This window comes from Sinocyclocheilus grahami, unplaced genomic scaffold, assembly GCF_001515645.1.
Source record: "Sinocyclocheilus grahami isolate Dianchi unplaced genomic scaffold, SAMN03320097.WGS_v1.1 scaffold251.1, whole genome shotgun sequence".
NCBI lineage: Eukaryota > Metazoa > Chordata > Actinopteri > Cypriniformes > Cyprinidae > Sinocyclocheilus > Sinocyclocheilus grahami.
In genome coordinates this window covers 423,060-439,698 of record NW_015505430.1, presented here as the reverse complement: position 1 = coordinate 439,698, position 16,639 = coordinate 423,060, and the positions used below count along the sequence as shown (strand labels likewise).

The window sequence follows — 16,639 nt, the reverse complement described above, 5'->3', positions numbered from 1 at the left end:
CTCGACACTGTCTGAGGAAAAAATGGGGTTACGGGTTCTTCTAGTAGTGGATTCATTTATATACCTCAATGTGAGTACACTGAAGAGGTCTGATAAAACGTAAAAAGTTTCAGGTAGAAATTCAAATCATCCTGAAACTGTATTTAAACCTAGACATGCACAATACTGGCTACAGGAAAGTAATACCAAAACCAGCTAAATGACTACAACAGGCCTACATATTTAGCACGTTTACTACTTTAAGTTGTTTAGTTAGTTCCGTAATCTCTTTAGCTTTAATAGGTAAAAGTCCCAGATTGCAGATATAAGTGTGCTTGATTGTATTGAATGTACACTTGTAATATACTTCAACTCTTAAAAAAGTATTTTATATATATAAAAAACTAAACTTAAAAGATAATATAAAATGAATGAAAAAAGGTCATTTAAATATAGATAGTACCCTTTCATGACCATGAACATAAATTTTACTTTAAAGTACATTTTAAATGATTGTTTTAATAATCTTTTGGCATTAAATAAGTGCACTTGTTTTGACATATTGTCTAATATACTAAAGCATATGTAAAGTACTTGATTGTAATTTTAACTGTAGTGATTACATTTAAAGTTTATTTATTTTAAACGTACTAAATTTCAATTTTAGTAAGTAATTATTAAATTACATGTAAAATGTACTAAAAATAGAGTTCATAATTCAAAATTGAGTTCAAAATAGAGTTAAAATTCTGTACTCACCCTCTACTTCCCAATCTGTATGATTTTTATTTCTTCTGTTGAAAACAAAAGCAGATATTTTGAAGAATGTTGGTAACCAAACAGTTGATGGTAGCCCTTGAGTTACTGGCTACCTTCAGCATTCTTCAAAATATCTTCCGTCCTGAACAGAAGAATCAATCTCATCCAAGATAGTAACAAGTGGGGGGTGAGTAAATGATGACAGAATTTTTGTTTTTAGGTGAACTAGCCCTACCCCTAACTTATGGGAGTCAAAAAGCCCTCAAACATTCAGCTGACTGCATTTAATATAAATTGAAACTATAATACATTTACATTTAGTTGCAATTAATATGTAGTCAAGTGTCTGAAAACATTGCATTCAGTTTGCACTTCAGTATATTCTATTGTTACCACAAGCATTCTTTTTAAAAGTATGCTTAAGTGTCCTTTTTCACAAGAGTGTGGTTTCTCAACAATTGTTAAATGTTTTGGGTAAGTTAGTAGTGAAAGCCTTAACAGTGACAGTGCAGCTTTCTGTTGCAGGTGAGCATCAACTCAACCACACAGTGAACTGTATAAACATCCGGTGGTGAATGACAGCCTTAGGTGCTGTTGGGTAGTAGTGTGAGTGGTTAAGGTATAGCTGGTGTTTTAAGCTAACCACACAGCATGAGCAGCTCTTAGTTTCAAATACACTCAGCTTCACTAAACTGTATCCACCCACACAAATTTAGAGCAGCATGCGGGAATTAACTGTACTTGCAATGCCTTTTGCAGCAAATGTAAAGCAAACAGGCTGAATATGAGAGATTGAACTCAATTTGCAATGAGTTTGAATCGTGTTGTTCCTAGGTTTGCTTCTGGTAAAATCTATCAGAGCATTTCAGTGAAGCAAAACCACAGATATATTGGTTCAGAAAGATCAGTGAAGCAGAAAAAGAGAGAACCATGCTTGGTAGAAACACATCAAAAGGTCCACACGGAGGACATATAAATTTCACTAGTACACTGCTTAATTAAGAGTTTTTAGCATAATTAAATGGCATGAGAAACCTGAGGGACAAAACTTTTATTTATACTTTAAAAAAGTTTATTCATCAGCAGTCAAGGGAAACATACAAAATGTATGTATACACTCATAAATACAACATAAATAATAAATAAGATAAACACATGTAAATCACTATCTTTGTCCATTTCTTTAAAAAAAAAATCCATGCTATAAACAATAAGTCAGATGACTGATTGTCCTTTCAGCCTTAGGCTTATCTAACAGCTTCATGGCTCAGGCTTTGAAACCCAGAGATGATTTCTATAATGTTCAAAAACATTAAAATGCTCTTACGCAACAATATAAGTGATTTTTATAAGATGAAATGTATAGTGGCAAAGCCAGAGCGGTTCCTGGTGTCGGTGGTTCACTGGGACAATGTGAAAAAGCACTAATCCTTTTAAGAATCTGAAATCTAAGCTTTTTTAAAGGAATATTCCAGATTTAAGACGAGTTAAGCTCAATCAACAGCACATAATGCTGATTACCACAAAAAACAAGGGACAAGTTGAAATGTCTTTAAAGCTGACATTACACGATCCATTTTCTAAATGCATGTTATGGATTTGATTGTGACGTAAAACTAACAAGTCCCCTAATTTTTTTAATTTTCGATCTGTTACACTCAGATGTACATTGTAATACAGAAGAAAAGATGTCGCTACTTCTGTTTCATGAAATCTGGGTTACAGTAAGGCACTTACAATGGAGCCAATGGTAAAATACTCAGTAAACACTAAAATACTCACCGTTTCAAAAGTATAGCCACAAGATGTAAACAATATGCATGTTACTTAATTTTACAACTTCACTGCCATGACAATGTAACTCCATAAACTATGAAATTATTATTTAAACAGAATTACAGCACAAATCATACACAAGTTTAAACAATTATTTCCTTTTTTTTTTAAATCTCAAATTATTATTTTTTATCACCATTAACATTACACCACGTTTATTGAGCTAAATGTGTATTGAACCCAGAATATTCCTTAAATTATGTGTTGCCTTCTCTAGCAAATAAAGCCTTTGGTTCTTGTTTCAATGTGTCTTATAGATCCTTAACAAACACTTTAGTTAAAGTGAAACCCAAACAACCCTTCTCTGGCTCTTCATAATCATCATCCTCTCCTTCAGTCCCTGCAGTCTCACCCTGCAGGCGATAACCCAGCCTCCTGAAGAAAGCTTCTCCCACTTTGGATGGAAATGGCACATGGGCATATACCCGCCGTATGCCGCTCTGCTTTGTTCTGGACTCCAGTCCCTGCACCAGCAGTCGGCCCAGTCCCTCTCTGCGGTACCAACTCTGAACCACCAGCCTGCAGATCCTGCATACACCGTCCCGACTCCAACCGTCTCTAGCCACGCATCCCATAATCTCCCCATCAGAGTCCGCCACCCACACCTCTCCAGCAACCGTCGCCCTCTCCTTCAGCTCATCCTCATCCACCTGTTCTCTCTCGTTCGTCTTGTCCTTCACTTTTTCTTTGGGTTTTTTACGCCGTCTGGTTTTCTCCAGTTTGGCTCTGCCAGTGTGAGGATTGGGTAGATCTGGCTTGGTGTCTGCATGGTAACAGCTGCCCATGTAGTCCCAGTATGGCCTGCTGGAGCCCAAGATGCCCACCGACCGCGGTATGGTGAGTTTGAGGTAGATGATGAAGATGAAGACGGGAGCGACCAAGGCCATGATAAAAGAGTTCAGCACACAGCGGAGGACGGAGGAGAGGATGGCCAGCATGAGAAGAGCGAGCGAACGAGTCAGAAGGTAAAGAATCAGGCGGTTCTCCGTTCCCTCACATCCTTCCTGCAAACAGAGATGAATGAGAGGAGGCCATAAAGAGAAAAAAAAAAACATCAACAAACTTCTTCAATGTTGGCCCTGTATGGCCCTACATAGCCCATGAGGGATGTGATGTTGAACCGCACCTTGATGAGAGCCTTTACAGCATCAATGTCCTTATCCTGCATCCTGCGCAGAACTACATCACCAAGGTCCAATCTGACCATTTTACCTGAGACAAATTAAAAATGAAAACATTTAATTAACATAAGGAAATTTGAACTCACTCAATTAGATATTTTAAATTAGAAAATGTAATTGCAAAAAAAAAAATTCATCTGAGGACATAACGTGATAGACTTGTGGTTTATGTCCGACTGCCTCATGAGCATATTATATTGCATTACATCTCAGACATTTATGAAAACAAAAAAACTTATGGCTTGTGTATGTCTTCCCGACTGAGCAGCTATTCAAGAAGCATTTAACAGGTTTATAGTAGCATGCCATGCTGTACCGTTAGCTTGCTCAGTCATCACGCTTTTTTAATCCCTTATATGGTAAACACCGCCTTCTAAAACTCAATCTATGGCTGTAATATAAAGAGCATGCGTGAACTACTTACCCAAATATTTAGAGACGCCGTGAGTGCTTTAAAAGCAAGTTAATGCACTCTTCTTTAATCGATGTTACTTGCCGTGTTTGAGGGATTTAAGGATTCAACGTTGTCTTCCTGCATGGAATGCAATTTCAACCAATCCTCATCCGGGAATACGACCCTGCGCAAAATGCGTAGTGGATACGCACGTAACGGTTTAATCTTTCGACGCAAGAACGCATGCGTCCGGTATGGATTTGACGCATTATTGTGTGGCGTTACACATGTGCGCGTTCAATCTATATTTTAAGAAAAAAGGTCATAAATATAATGGTCTTAAATATAGCAGAGCTTATCTCTGTCTGTAAAATAATGATTTGCTGCAATATCAAATGGAATGATTAACTTTATCCATGAAATCTTACCAAGTTTACCTACATATGAAGTCAAATGAATATATATTTAAACTGAGAAATAAGTTAAACAGCAAGCACAAATACTGTCATTCATACCTATTTTTATTGGTAATTGTCATCTAGTAGCAATATTAAGAATGAAAACAAACAGTAAACATATTTACAAAAGTTCACTTTGTACAGTCACTGTCAACATGACAGCATAACTGAATATAGCTCATATTTCATATTACTTTATAAATTCTCTTTTCAGTGCACCCTGGATGTAGAAGAGGACCAGGGATTTCCTTCATTTAGAAACCATTGTTTTTTGGCTGGGCTGTATTCGATAATTGTGGTTTGTGAAATAGCTCCCCGTAGGGGCCAGGTGAACAACTGTAACTACCAAGCAATATGCTTTATCCCGACAAAGTGCAGTCTCAGGGGTGGGGGGGACAACAGCTTAGGAAGAAGACACTGTGGTGTTCTAAGGATGTCTATGTGTGAAACAAACAGGTCTTTAATGATTTATGTAAGATTCAACATAGGTCCTGTGTTGGTCCTACAGCTACAACATTGTCGTCAGCTTCCTAATCTCTAAAACCATTGATCACAGTCCAAAAGGAACACTTTAGAATAACAGAGCAATTACTTGAAATTAATCCAGTTTGGATACGTGGTAAACAAATCTGCAATTTTGCATTTGAAACCGTGTCATGAGGTGTGAATTGTGTTAAAGCCAGTCAAATTGACTATTAGAGTTCTCCATACTTAACCTTAAGTTCCAATCAGTTCCATCTCTGATGATGATATGCTCTCAGACTCAGCGAGTTTAAACTATTCTGACATTACTTCCTCTCGTGCACCATTAGCATGCATGTCCTCAGTTCCTTCCGCTAAAGTATGTCCTACATCTGCTGCCTCTATTCCACCTTCTCTCAAACTGCTGGTGCTAACTTCAATTATAACAATGCCTTCTCCACCCTCTAACTGGAAGATTCCCTCCATTTGGCCAGAGTTTGCCCCAACAGCACCTTTAAAACTGGCCCTTGCTCCAGAACCACTGCCCTCGCCATCTATCAGTGCAATCATTTGAACACTGTCTCCTGGACCTGTGCTTCCATCTATTTTTGTCTCATCACCGAGCTCAAAAACCACATCCTGCCCTTCCAGAGGCACCAAGGCTTGACCCGGATGGCAAGAAAGGCTGAGATCCTCACCTGGGCCTCCTATGAAGCCCGAGCTTGGTTGAATGTCCTCCTCACTCTGAGGCTCTGTTTGGAAATGAAGCACAAAAGACTTTTCTACTTCAACACTTCCCTCAGCATCTGCAGCTCCATGCCCCTCACTCTGTCCGGTCCACTCTTGGAGTAAGTTAAGAGAGACCATTTCTGCCTTCTCTTTTCCTGCATCTCCTTCGCATTCTCCCTCTGTCTGAAACCGTAGGACATACGACTTCTCTCCTCCCTCACTATTCCCTCCCTCTTCTTGCTGGCCCTCACCTTCAATCTGCAAGACATAAGACTGCCCTGCATCATTCCCTCTCTCCATCCCATCCCCCTGTCCTCCATTCTCCATTTCTTTCTTTAGGCACAGAACAAAGTGCTCCCTTGAGATTTCTTTGACAGCTTTCTCTTCGACTGGAACACTCTCAAGATCCCTGGTCAACATGGGGGAATTGTTTGTTGACATGATCCTAACTGCAGGAACTGAAGAGCTTTCAGGTACTTGGCTAGTGCTGACAGGTGACACAGCTGGTGGATTGTCAGCAATAAGCTGTGGGAACTCTGTCTTTAAAGAAGCAGCAGAAGTGGCACTGGATATTGTGGTAGATGTGGAAGTTGCAGCTGATAACATTAACGGTTGCTTAACTGGTGTGGTCCGAACTGTAGGGGGGGATTTTTGGGTAGCAGCTTTAGGCTTCCGTCCATGCCTGGTTCCTCCCTTCCTGCTACGACCGAGGCTGCCTAAAATGGGACGAGCAATCGTCGATGTGCTTTGAGGCTGGGCAGTAATGAAGGGAGAATTATTATTCGTCAAAATAAATCTCTGCTGTGTCTGAACTGGTTGAAATTGCTGGATTTGTGTTTGGGGTGCTGCTAGAACTTGGGGCATTGCCGGAATGGTTTGCACCAAGGGGAGGGTCTGTGGATCTGAAGGGGTGGAAAGAGTGTTTGTACTGGATGCTGTAGGAACCAGGATAAGACTAGGCTGGTTTCCATTGCTGGACTGACACTGAAGAAGCAGGAAATTCTGTGGCTGTGGGGGTGGTGGTGGAGGAGGAGGGGCTGGCTGTGTTGGCGTGGGATTGGATAGTGGGATCAGTTGCAACCCTGAAGTCGTCTGGATCATAAAATAGTTCTGTGATGTGTTTGGAGGTATGTCCAGATTTGGGGGTGAAAGAATCAATGTGGAATTGCTATCAGTGGGAAACAATGAGGTAAGCCCTCCAGGTACATTCAAGTTTAAATTTAGCATTGCCGTCTCTGAAGCCCCACTACCTTTAGCCACCTTTCCTGCTTCCTTCGTACACGCTACTGCACCCCCAGAACTGTGAGTTCTCAAGTGCCTCTGCAGGTAGGAGAGCATGACAAACTCTTTTCCGCAGTGTTGGCACTTGAAGTCCTTGCGTGAGGAGTGTGTGCGTAGGTGCAGCTGCAGATTGGATGAGTGGGTGAAGCTCTTGTGGCACTGGGAGCACTGAAAGGGCCTTTCTCCAGAGTGTGTCCGTTCATGCTGTTTGAGGTTGGAGGTCTGAGAGAAAGCCTTACCACACACAGAGCAAGTGTGTGGACGTAGGCCAGAATGGAGCTGACTGTGGCGACGGAGACAGCTGGTGTTCTTGAAAGACTTTCCGCATTCCTGACATACATATGGCCGCTCACCGGTGTGCTGGCGAAGATGGTACTGGTAGTGTGAGCTCCACTTAAAGGTCAGTGGACAGTAGGGGCACTGAAAAGCCCGCACACCTGTGTGGACCTAGAAGGGTTGAGAACAGTTTTCAAGATGTTTTAATATTATCTTGTTTTACAGCAAATTTAGAAAACATTAAGGAAATATTAAAATTCAAAATATTAAAATTTTGTCATTCATAAACAAAGCTGCACTGGCCATTTTCCATTCACAAAAGCACAATAAAAGCATAATAAAATATTATGAGTGTAGTTGTTATGACTCATGTGCCACATAGCTTTGTACGAGATACAAACTGAAATACAAGTCACTGGTAAGCTTTCCTTTAGTGTGCTGTTAACTACTGCAGTTGGTGAGCTGAACTTCTGAACTGGATCAGCCCATGAATATTATTTAAAAAATATATAAAATACCATAAAAAATTTCTAAGATGAAATAATTAAGTTAATACATTACATCATTGATTTAATCGATTTAATAATGCAATGAATCAGTTTTATCATACTGCTCTTACGCAAAAACAAATCAAAATGTCAATTTGACAAGAAGCTGTGTTTACCCTTTGGTGTATGGAGAGCAGTGAGGACCTTTTGAAGCTCTTGCCACACTCTGTGCATCGATACGGTCTCTCCCCAGTGTGGTCTCTCATGTGGTACCTAAGTCCTGATGAACCTTTGAATGACTTCCCACATTCAGAGCAGCGATATGGCCTCTCTGTAGGGAATGAAGAGAGAAATACAGCCGTGAAGTGTATATGTGAGTTACATTGTGTGTGCAAAAGTCTCGTTTTAAATGGGTGTTTATTATACCATGTAAGGTAATGTAAGGTCTTCATATATCAAAAGCTTGACAATAAATAGCATAGTATAATAACACAGTATATTAAATAAGAACAATGAAACCTGACAATCAGAGATGCCAGATTTTGAATATAAACCAAACAAACTGTTTAGCATCCACTGCAGCACTCTTACCATTATTTGTGGCAGATGTCTTGCTACCTCCACCTCTCCTGGCTCCCTTTCCTGATGCTTTGGCAGATGGCTTCACAGCTCGTCTCTCTCCCTCCTCAGTAACAGCAATCAGACTGACATGGATCTCTCTCTCTCCATCTTCTCCCCCTCTCTTTAAGGAGGGCAGTGGCAGTGAGAGAGAGGGGCAGACAATCTCTGCTTCTGCCTCCGCCTCAGCAAGCAGCCTTTGCTCAGGAGTGTGGGAGTGCTGGTGGTTGAGCAGAGAGGAGAGCAGAGGGAAGGAGCGGTCACATGCCGAGCAGTTGAACTGAGAACGTGACTCAGATAGAGCAAGAGGATGGGCCTTGAAAAGAAAGAGATAATGAGAAACGGAGGTTTGTTTCTTAAAATTCTCCGTTCACCAGAAGAGTTTTTCGGTCTCACCTGAGCCACGTGTCTGGTCAGTCCGCTGCTGGTCTTGAAACTCTTCCCACAGTAGGCACATTCTGGTGTAGCTTGTGCAGTTAGCACACTGGTATCAGTGGGCATCTGGTTCACGGATGCAGCGAAGGCCTGCAGAAGATCATACTGTGCCTGCCTCGACTCATTTCTAACGGCATCCAGACTAAGTAACTCTGAAGTCTGCCCACTATCTGCAATTGTGGTGGTTTCAACAACTTCTTCAAAGTCTGCCAACATTGGTGTAGCCCCCACCAGTGATACTCCACCTCCCTCAGCCTCTGTGCTATTTTCTGTAGCAGCCCCTCCACCACCTGCTGGGCCAAGGCTATCTAGATGTAGAGTCTGATGCTCCTCAAGGTGACTCGGTGTTGAAAATGTCTCATTACAGCTGCCACAACTAAATAGCAAAACACTAGCCCCTATGTCGTTCTTGCTCATGTGGATATGCTCTGTGTCTGTGACAGCGGAGGAAGTGGGTGTGAGTGTCAGCTGTGGCAGGATGTTCTGATTGGCTGTACCTGAGTTAGCAGGTGAGGACGTATCATGAGACAGGAACACCTGTCCGACCCCTCCTTCCTGTCCACCCACAAGTCCAACCATTTCAGAAATGCTCATCCCAACAGTGTTCAAATCCTCTGTCAGCACCACCTCCATCTCTCGAGTTGCTGACCCTGAACTGGCCCCTCCAGACTTCCCAGCACTTCTTCCCTTTCCTTCTATGTGAGAGATGCGATGCAGCGCCAAGTTGGACGAATGTGTGAAGCTGCGCCCACAATCCCCACAGACATACGGACGTTCACCCGTATGAATGCGCATGTGCTGTCGCAGATTAGTGGACTGACTGAAGGCTTTATTGCAGACATCACAGACGTAAGGTTTGAAGCCCAGGTGTACGTTCTTATGGCGACGCAGGCTGCTGGAGTTCTTGAAGGCTTTGGAGCAGCTGTCACATGGGTACGGACATTCACCGGTGTGCTGGCGGAGGTGATACTGGTAGTGTGAGCTCCATTTGAAGGTCAGAGGGCAGTAGGAGCACTGGAAAGTGCGAAGGCCTGTATGCACACTGCGATGAATCTGGATATAAAAACCATTGTGATAGTAGGTAAATCAAGTTGCTACAATTGTATCAAAAACTTTTACTAAACTAAAGTTTCTATTAAACTAAACTAAAATGTAAATTAAACTAAAAAGTACATTACATTATTACAAATTCTATTTCAAATAAACACTGCTCTTTTGTTCTATTAATCAAAGAATCCTAAAACAATACATCAGTTTCCACAAAAATGGCACAAAGAGGTTTATGCCAGGTTTATTAGGCAACTAGATTAGAAGAAAAAAAACTGATGCATAATTTTTAAATGAAACATAAATGGTATTTTATGGAGCATTTACTAATTGCTTTTCTTTCTCCATTTGTCAAAGGAGTTAAAAATACTTTGAATAGGTATTGTATATTTATACGTATATATATATATATATATATATATATAGATAGATAGTACAGTTCAGCACTGGACTGCAGCTGAATTAAACCATTTTAAATATGTCTACTTTTGTCAAATAGTAAATATATTTAGGCTTATCTATTCACTTTTCTTTTTAATAAATACATTGATAATTGATTCTTTCATTTTATTTGGAGGTGGAACTCATATGAAGATTAACCTATAAATCTGAATCTGAATCATAAAGACAGCCTCACCTGCAGAAGAGAAGAGCGTTTGAATGCTTTACCACAGTCATCACACTTATAAGGTTTCTCTCCAGAATGAGACCTTAAACAACACACAAAGCAATTTTATTAAGGAACTTGTGGTAAACAGCATATAACATAACAAAAAAAGTCACCATTGAATCACATCTTTATACATTATACAATACACAATATTCAAAATTTTGTGACCGTGCATGTCAACCCATATGTAGAATCAGTTGACCTCTCACCTCTGGTGGTATAGTAGGGCAGATGAGCCTTTAAAGGCCTTAGGGCAAAGGTTACAGCGATATGGCCTCTCATTGTTATGGCTTCTCTGATGATGTGCCAGTCTGGATGACCACTTAAAACTCTTCCCACACTCCAAACACTGGAATGGATGCTCTGGGTTTTGAGCCACTGTTGCAACAGGGGGTGTTGACGATGTCACAATGTCACCTGTGAGCACGACGGTTCCTGACTCTTTGCCCTCTTCTTCTCCCTTCCCTCCATCCTCCTCTCCATCCTCTACGGAGGGGAGGAGGGAAGGAAAGGGAGAGAGGGAGGAGGATGTCTGAGAAGGTAAGAGCTCAGTTTGGACCACCAGAGTAGCAACAGTGTTAGCCATCACAACTGGTGAGAAAAAGTTGGGCTGTAGTGCAGGAATCTCAGTAGTTTTGTAGTTTTACTCTAATTATGGCAGTCATGGCTTGCGTTTGGTATAGTCTGGACCAGTTTTCTCAGATTTCAGCCAGAGAATCTATTCTGAGGCAGAGTGTCTTCTGTTGTCTTCTTCTTAGATGATAGAGCTGTAATAGCACATTAAAAAAAATTATGATTCATGCAAATGCAAATAAAAACTGTTTAAGATATTGCAATGTTTGTCAACTGGTGTGTTACAACTAAAACAAAGGGGAAATTTATTTTCAGATGTTGTTCAGATTATATCCATATAATCATGCATGTAATGGATAACAAAATAAATAGACATTTCAGCTCCTCATATGAAAATGTTTCTCATTTGTTTTGTTAATGGAATAGTTCACCCATGAATGAAAATTTGCTGAAAATATACTCATCCTCAGGCCATCCAAAATGTAGGTAAGTTTGTTTCTTCATTGGATCAGATTTGGAGAAATTTTGCGTTACTTGGTCACCAATGGATCTTCTGCAGTGAATGGGTGCCGTCAGAATGAGAGTTCAAACAGCTGATAAAAACATCACAATAAGCCACAAGTAATCCACACGACTCCAGTTCATTAAATAATGTACTGTGAAGCAAAAAGCCGCTTGTTTGCAAGACTTTAACTTTATATTATAAATATATCATAAGCAATATACCATAAGCAATGTTTTGAAGTTAAAAACATCTTTATGCTGGATATATTTATTACAAATATGCAGCTTTTTGCTTCACTGGAGTCATCTGGATCACTGTGATGTTTTTATCAGCTGTTTGGACTCTCATTCTGACGGCACCCATTCACTGCAGAAGATCCATTGGTGAGCAAGTGAGATAAGATAAATACCTCCAAATCTGTTCTGATGAACACACAAACTCAACTACATCTTCTTGGATGGCCTGAGGGTGAGTACATTTTCAGCAAATTTTCATTGTTTGGTGTAGGGCTGCACGATAAACCGAAACGGAATAGAGATCGATTGTCGCGCGTATCTTTCAGTGAAGCACGGTTCTGTGATCAGCAGTAAATCTCCATTCAAAGGCCAGAGGGCACTCTCGCGCTGGATCTCCAAATACGCCTCGCAGAAGAAACCCAGAAAATGCCTATCGTTGCAGCTGAATAAACAGAAGATTTAACTGAGTTCTTATTATTATAATTTTCATTAAAATAAAGTATATTTATAATGCAATGCCTTTATCACTTCTTAAATACTATGAAATATGTTGCGTGCCTTATTCTGTGTAAGAAGCTACATCATCTCACAGAAGGATTTATTTCAAACACTCTACTGATGTTATGAAGTGAGTTTGGAGTAAAAATATGTTATTAAATGTGGTATTTTCACATGCTTTCAGATGGAGCAGCATTTACTTCAAAGAGCCGTAGTTCACTGAGAAGCTATGCAAACAGCTGTCATTATCGCTAACGATTTCAGAATTTTTTTCACAATTTTTTTTGCATATCTTGTCAGTGAACTACGGCTGTGTGTAGTAAATTCTGCTCCATCTGAAAGCACGTGATGATGATTATCTGCTGATTACAGAACCAGCTTTTTAAACAAAATGCTCATGACTATCACATTTGATTAATCGTGCAGCCCTAGTTTGGTGAAATATTCCTTTAATATTTAATATCATTTTTGGTCAAATTAGACAGATGTCAACATCAGCTTGCTTTACACTTCCTCATACTTAAAATCTATAAACACAACTATGCAAAGCAAATTAGGATAAACTTTTTTTGTATTGCAAATTATTACAAATTATAAATTATTGCCTGCCATGGATATCAAGCCATTGAAATTTAAGACACATTTCAAAACACTCAAATTAGCCTGCTGACCATATGACTCAAATCCTTAAACATAGTTCATAGTAATATTAACACATTTTAAAGTAAAAAAAAAAAAAAAAAAAAAAAATTTGTTTACTTTTGCTCAAATATATATAAGAAAGAAAGAAAGAATGTAACACTTCACCACTTCTGAGTGCCAAAACTGGGTCCTGAAGCAAAAACAGCACAGAACGGTTGACATATTGTAAATAAAATTAAACGGTTGATCGTAAATGTCTGAGACTACACTAATATGAGCCAGGAAAAACAGAAATTTTGAACAATACAAAAACAAAGAAATGTTATGATGATTCAAAATGAATATGATATATTTAATATTCTGCATTTAGGTCAGGTAAATGTGTGCCATTGATCATGAAAAACTGCTTTGTACAGAGTCTGATGGTCAGATGTTCTTCTTCCACTAAAACAAGATGCTCCTTGGATCATGCAACAAACACTAAAACATTCTGAAATTAATTTTCCACAATTCAACTCTTCATTCAAAATGATATGCTAGCAATATAATTTGTGCTAAACCAAATAAGTTAGAATTAGAAGACAGATAGTCCCAGCAATTAAAAAGCTTTTAAAACAAGACTGCATGTTCTTTTACAAGAATTCTTTCCACGAGTAATTCTGATCCTCCTCAATATTGACTCTCGGTAGTAAACAGACGATCTGAGTGTTGCTCCACCTTCCCCTTTAAAGATCCTCCTCCTCCTCCTCCTCCTCCTCCTCCTGCTCCACTCCCTCACCCGCTATCTATCTGTGTGTTCCTGCCTTCTTGTCTCAGGGAAATAGGGAAAAAATCTAAACACAAAATGAAGATAAAAGGCTTCAAGAGGGCAAAGCGCACTCACCCCTTAGTTTCTATACAAATCAACAGTGGGTCGTTTTATTGGCTGTTTGGTGCATTATTTGCGCTGTCTCGATCCGGCCTTCTCGAATCCATCCCAGCCTTGTCTTCGTTCCTCAAGCGTCGCAATATTTGTCGGAATAAGTGCATTATTCCATGCATGTGTTATTCCCCTGGTTCATTGCTGTGAAATGGCCGATTTTGATGTAATGATATAAGGCCGAACTCCGCAGTGATAGTCCACACAACCTTAACAATAATCTAGAGCACAAACTAACCAGCAGTCGCCCGTCTGTGACCGCCTCTCAGTAAAGTCATCGACTATTGGTTCGCTCACCTCCCCGTTGGCTCGTCTCATTGGTCGAAAAAAATACTGTGACGAACTTTTTATTAAATTATGCATAGACTATCGGTGAATTTGTTTAAAACCCACAAGGAATAAACCCATTAAGTTATTATACAAATATCGTGTCCTAGATAAGTCTCAATTGAGCTTTATAGACAAATAAATGATCTTTTATGCACTGGTTTGGCTCTGCGCAAGGGCTTGTGGGTAATGTAGTTTACCTCATACGTTATTGCTTGCTCAGTACGTTCTTATTATATGCCATTACACCTACCACAGTAAGAAAATATGCAGGCCTACTCAAAAGTAAAGAACAGTTATCATGTTTTAAAGGTATATCCCACTTTTTTATAGTAACATTCATAATCATATAGTCTTTGCTTTTAGACAATGGACAATAACAACACAATGTCTACAATTTACATGTAAGTTCCTTTATTGTCGCTCTCAGAAGGCACACGGTTAAACACAGCCAGTTTTTGCATATTTAGTGCACAAACATGTAGCAACGTTCAGTCTATGTAGACACAGAAACCAACCTAAACAGAGATGATGATTGGTGGTGAATAGTATAAAAGTACAAAACATGACAGAAGTCTTGCTTCTGATTCACGAAAATAAATAATTTGAACAATTATTATAATTAATAATAACCATAATAATAATCATATCAATAAATAGTAAATACTGTATCAAAATCCTAAAAAAGGGGAGGGAAAGGAAAAAAATAACATTGATATTGCAACACATTGATAGAGCACTGGACTTTATGTTATGGAAAATAATATACGTATACACTCATTGTATATACCAGTTTACATTCGGCAGCATGTATGTACAGCTTTACAGTACCAAAGTATCACAATACATAGTATTTTAAGACTTAGGTTGTCTTTTTCTTATGTTGCTTGATATAAGGTTTATCAAAACATGTTCCTGAATCACAGAACTAACAATAAAAAAAATCATATAAACCCCAATATGCTGTGCAAAAATAAAAACAACAACAAAAAAGAAAGACAAGCAAAGTTCAGGTCAGTGCTAGTCCTCTCTCACTCAGCGCTGACATACATTACACTCCCAAAATATTGCTACATCTAGTGGCAGAGTATTGTAACCTAGGTAACAGTGAGAAGGAAATGTATTTGTATAAAAATACAATCAGTTTAATAAGAGACATGAAATGGAGCTGTCATACATGTGGTTTTGTGTGTGGTACAAGAGAAGCTGATGAATAGGAAAATAAGAAAGAGAGTACATTTTACTTCTTGACTTGCAAATGAAAGAATGTTGACACGTTTATCGAGAAATTAAATAAATAATATCTTCAAATAAATAACTAGTCAATAAATAAATAAATACATAAATAACAAATAGTTCTGAAAAATGAATTTGTATAAAAAAGAAAAGGTAAAGGAAGGTTTAAGGTTAAATGGAGCGTCAGAAGCAGGATGTCGACTGGAGTGCACTCTGATTTTCAGATCAGACTTCAGACTGCGACAGGGATGGACTGGGACTAAAAACAAATCTGGGGGGTCTGGGGCGTACACAACCCACCACACAAATATTCAGGGATTTTTAAAATCGTTTTGACGATTCACATCACTTTTGTCCAATATGGCGTCAGTAATCTGCCTCTTTATATGACTCAGTTTACACCTATTCCTGGGACTGGACCACATGTTTTGAGAGGTCATAATTCTATGGCACTACATTTCAGTTGATCAAATCAATCGTCTTCTTCCTGGTTCCATATGCAATATTCATAATTATGCATGTCTGAAAATGCCGAACTGTATTAATCACAGATTCACTCTAATTCTTATGATTGGCTCAAAAGCGCGAAGCAGTGGCGGTTAGAACTAAGCTGACCAAGAGTAGGTTGTGAAAGGGTTGAAATATTCAACTACCCTCCTGTCACTCAGATGTTCCGGCCTGACAATATCAAAACTATTTTCCCACAAGTTGACCCGACCCACTGGAATAAGGCCCGGTGCTCCCTATAACCAGTCCATCCCTGGACTGTAATAATGATTGAGTCATGGCCATTTTTGCTGTATTGTAAAGGAGACAGTTTACCGCCCGTTGATTTTTTTTTTTTTTTTTGCATGATGCCATTGAGGTTCCTCATGCTGGTAATTTAGATTTAAGGGTAAGGAACACTCGTGAAGCCCAGTCACAAAAGAGCCTGAACTGCTGCAGGAGTTCCTGAGAGGACTGAACCACCTCCCAGTGAAAGGCGAGATTAGGTGGGAGTGAGGGAGAGGGAACAGGGATCCGGGGAGCCTCTGCTCGGGTCATCTGAAATTGAAAAATAACACAAAAATAAAATCACAATCAACGCACT

General features: G+C 39.4%; 2 protein-coding genes across 2 annotated transcripts; both read right to left on the bottom strand.

Moving 5' to 3' along the window:
• Window positions 1-1,826: 1,826 nt before the first annotated feature.
• On the bottom strand, window positions 1,827-4,326 carry LOC107598397 (N-acetyltransferase 14-like). Its single transcript, XM_016289718.1, has 3 exons — window positions 4,180-4,326; window positions 3,701-3,786; window positions 1,827-3,578 (listed from the first exon to the last, which is right to left on the bottom strand). Exons 2-3 carry the CDS (start codon window positions 3,779-3,781, stop codon window positions 2,826-2,828), a joined length of 834 nt encoding a protein of 277 aa, XP_016145204.1. The 5' UTR covers window positions 3,782-3,786; window positions 4,180-4,326; the 3' UTR covers window positions 1,827-2,825.
• A 328-nt stretch (window positions 4,327-4,654) lies between these two features.
• On the bottom strand, window positions 4,655-14,247 carry LOC107598382 (zinc finger protein 628-like). Its single transcript, XM_016289693.1, has 7 exons — window positions 13,951-14,247; window positions 10,823-11,380; window positions 10,581-10,653; window positions 8,858-9,949; window positions 8,435-8,777; window positions 8,020-8,174; window positions 4,655-7,526 (listed from the first exon to the last, which is right to left on the bottom strand). The coding sequence occupies exons 2-7, from the start codon at window positions 11,197-11,199 to the stop codon at window positions 5,385-5,387; spliced, it is 4,182 nt and encodes a 1,393-aa protein (XP_016145179.1). The 5' UTR covers window positions 11,200-11,380; window positions 13,951-14,247; the 3' UTR covers window positions 4,655-5,384.
• Between the last annotated feature and the right edge of the window lie 2,392 nt (window positions 14,248-16,639).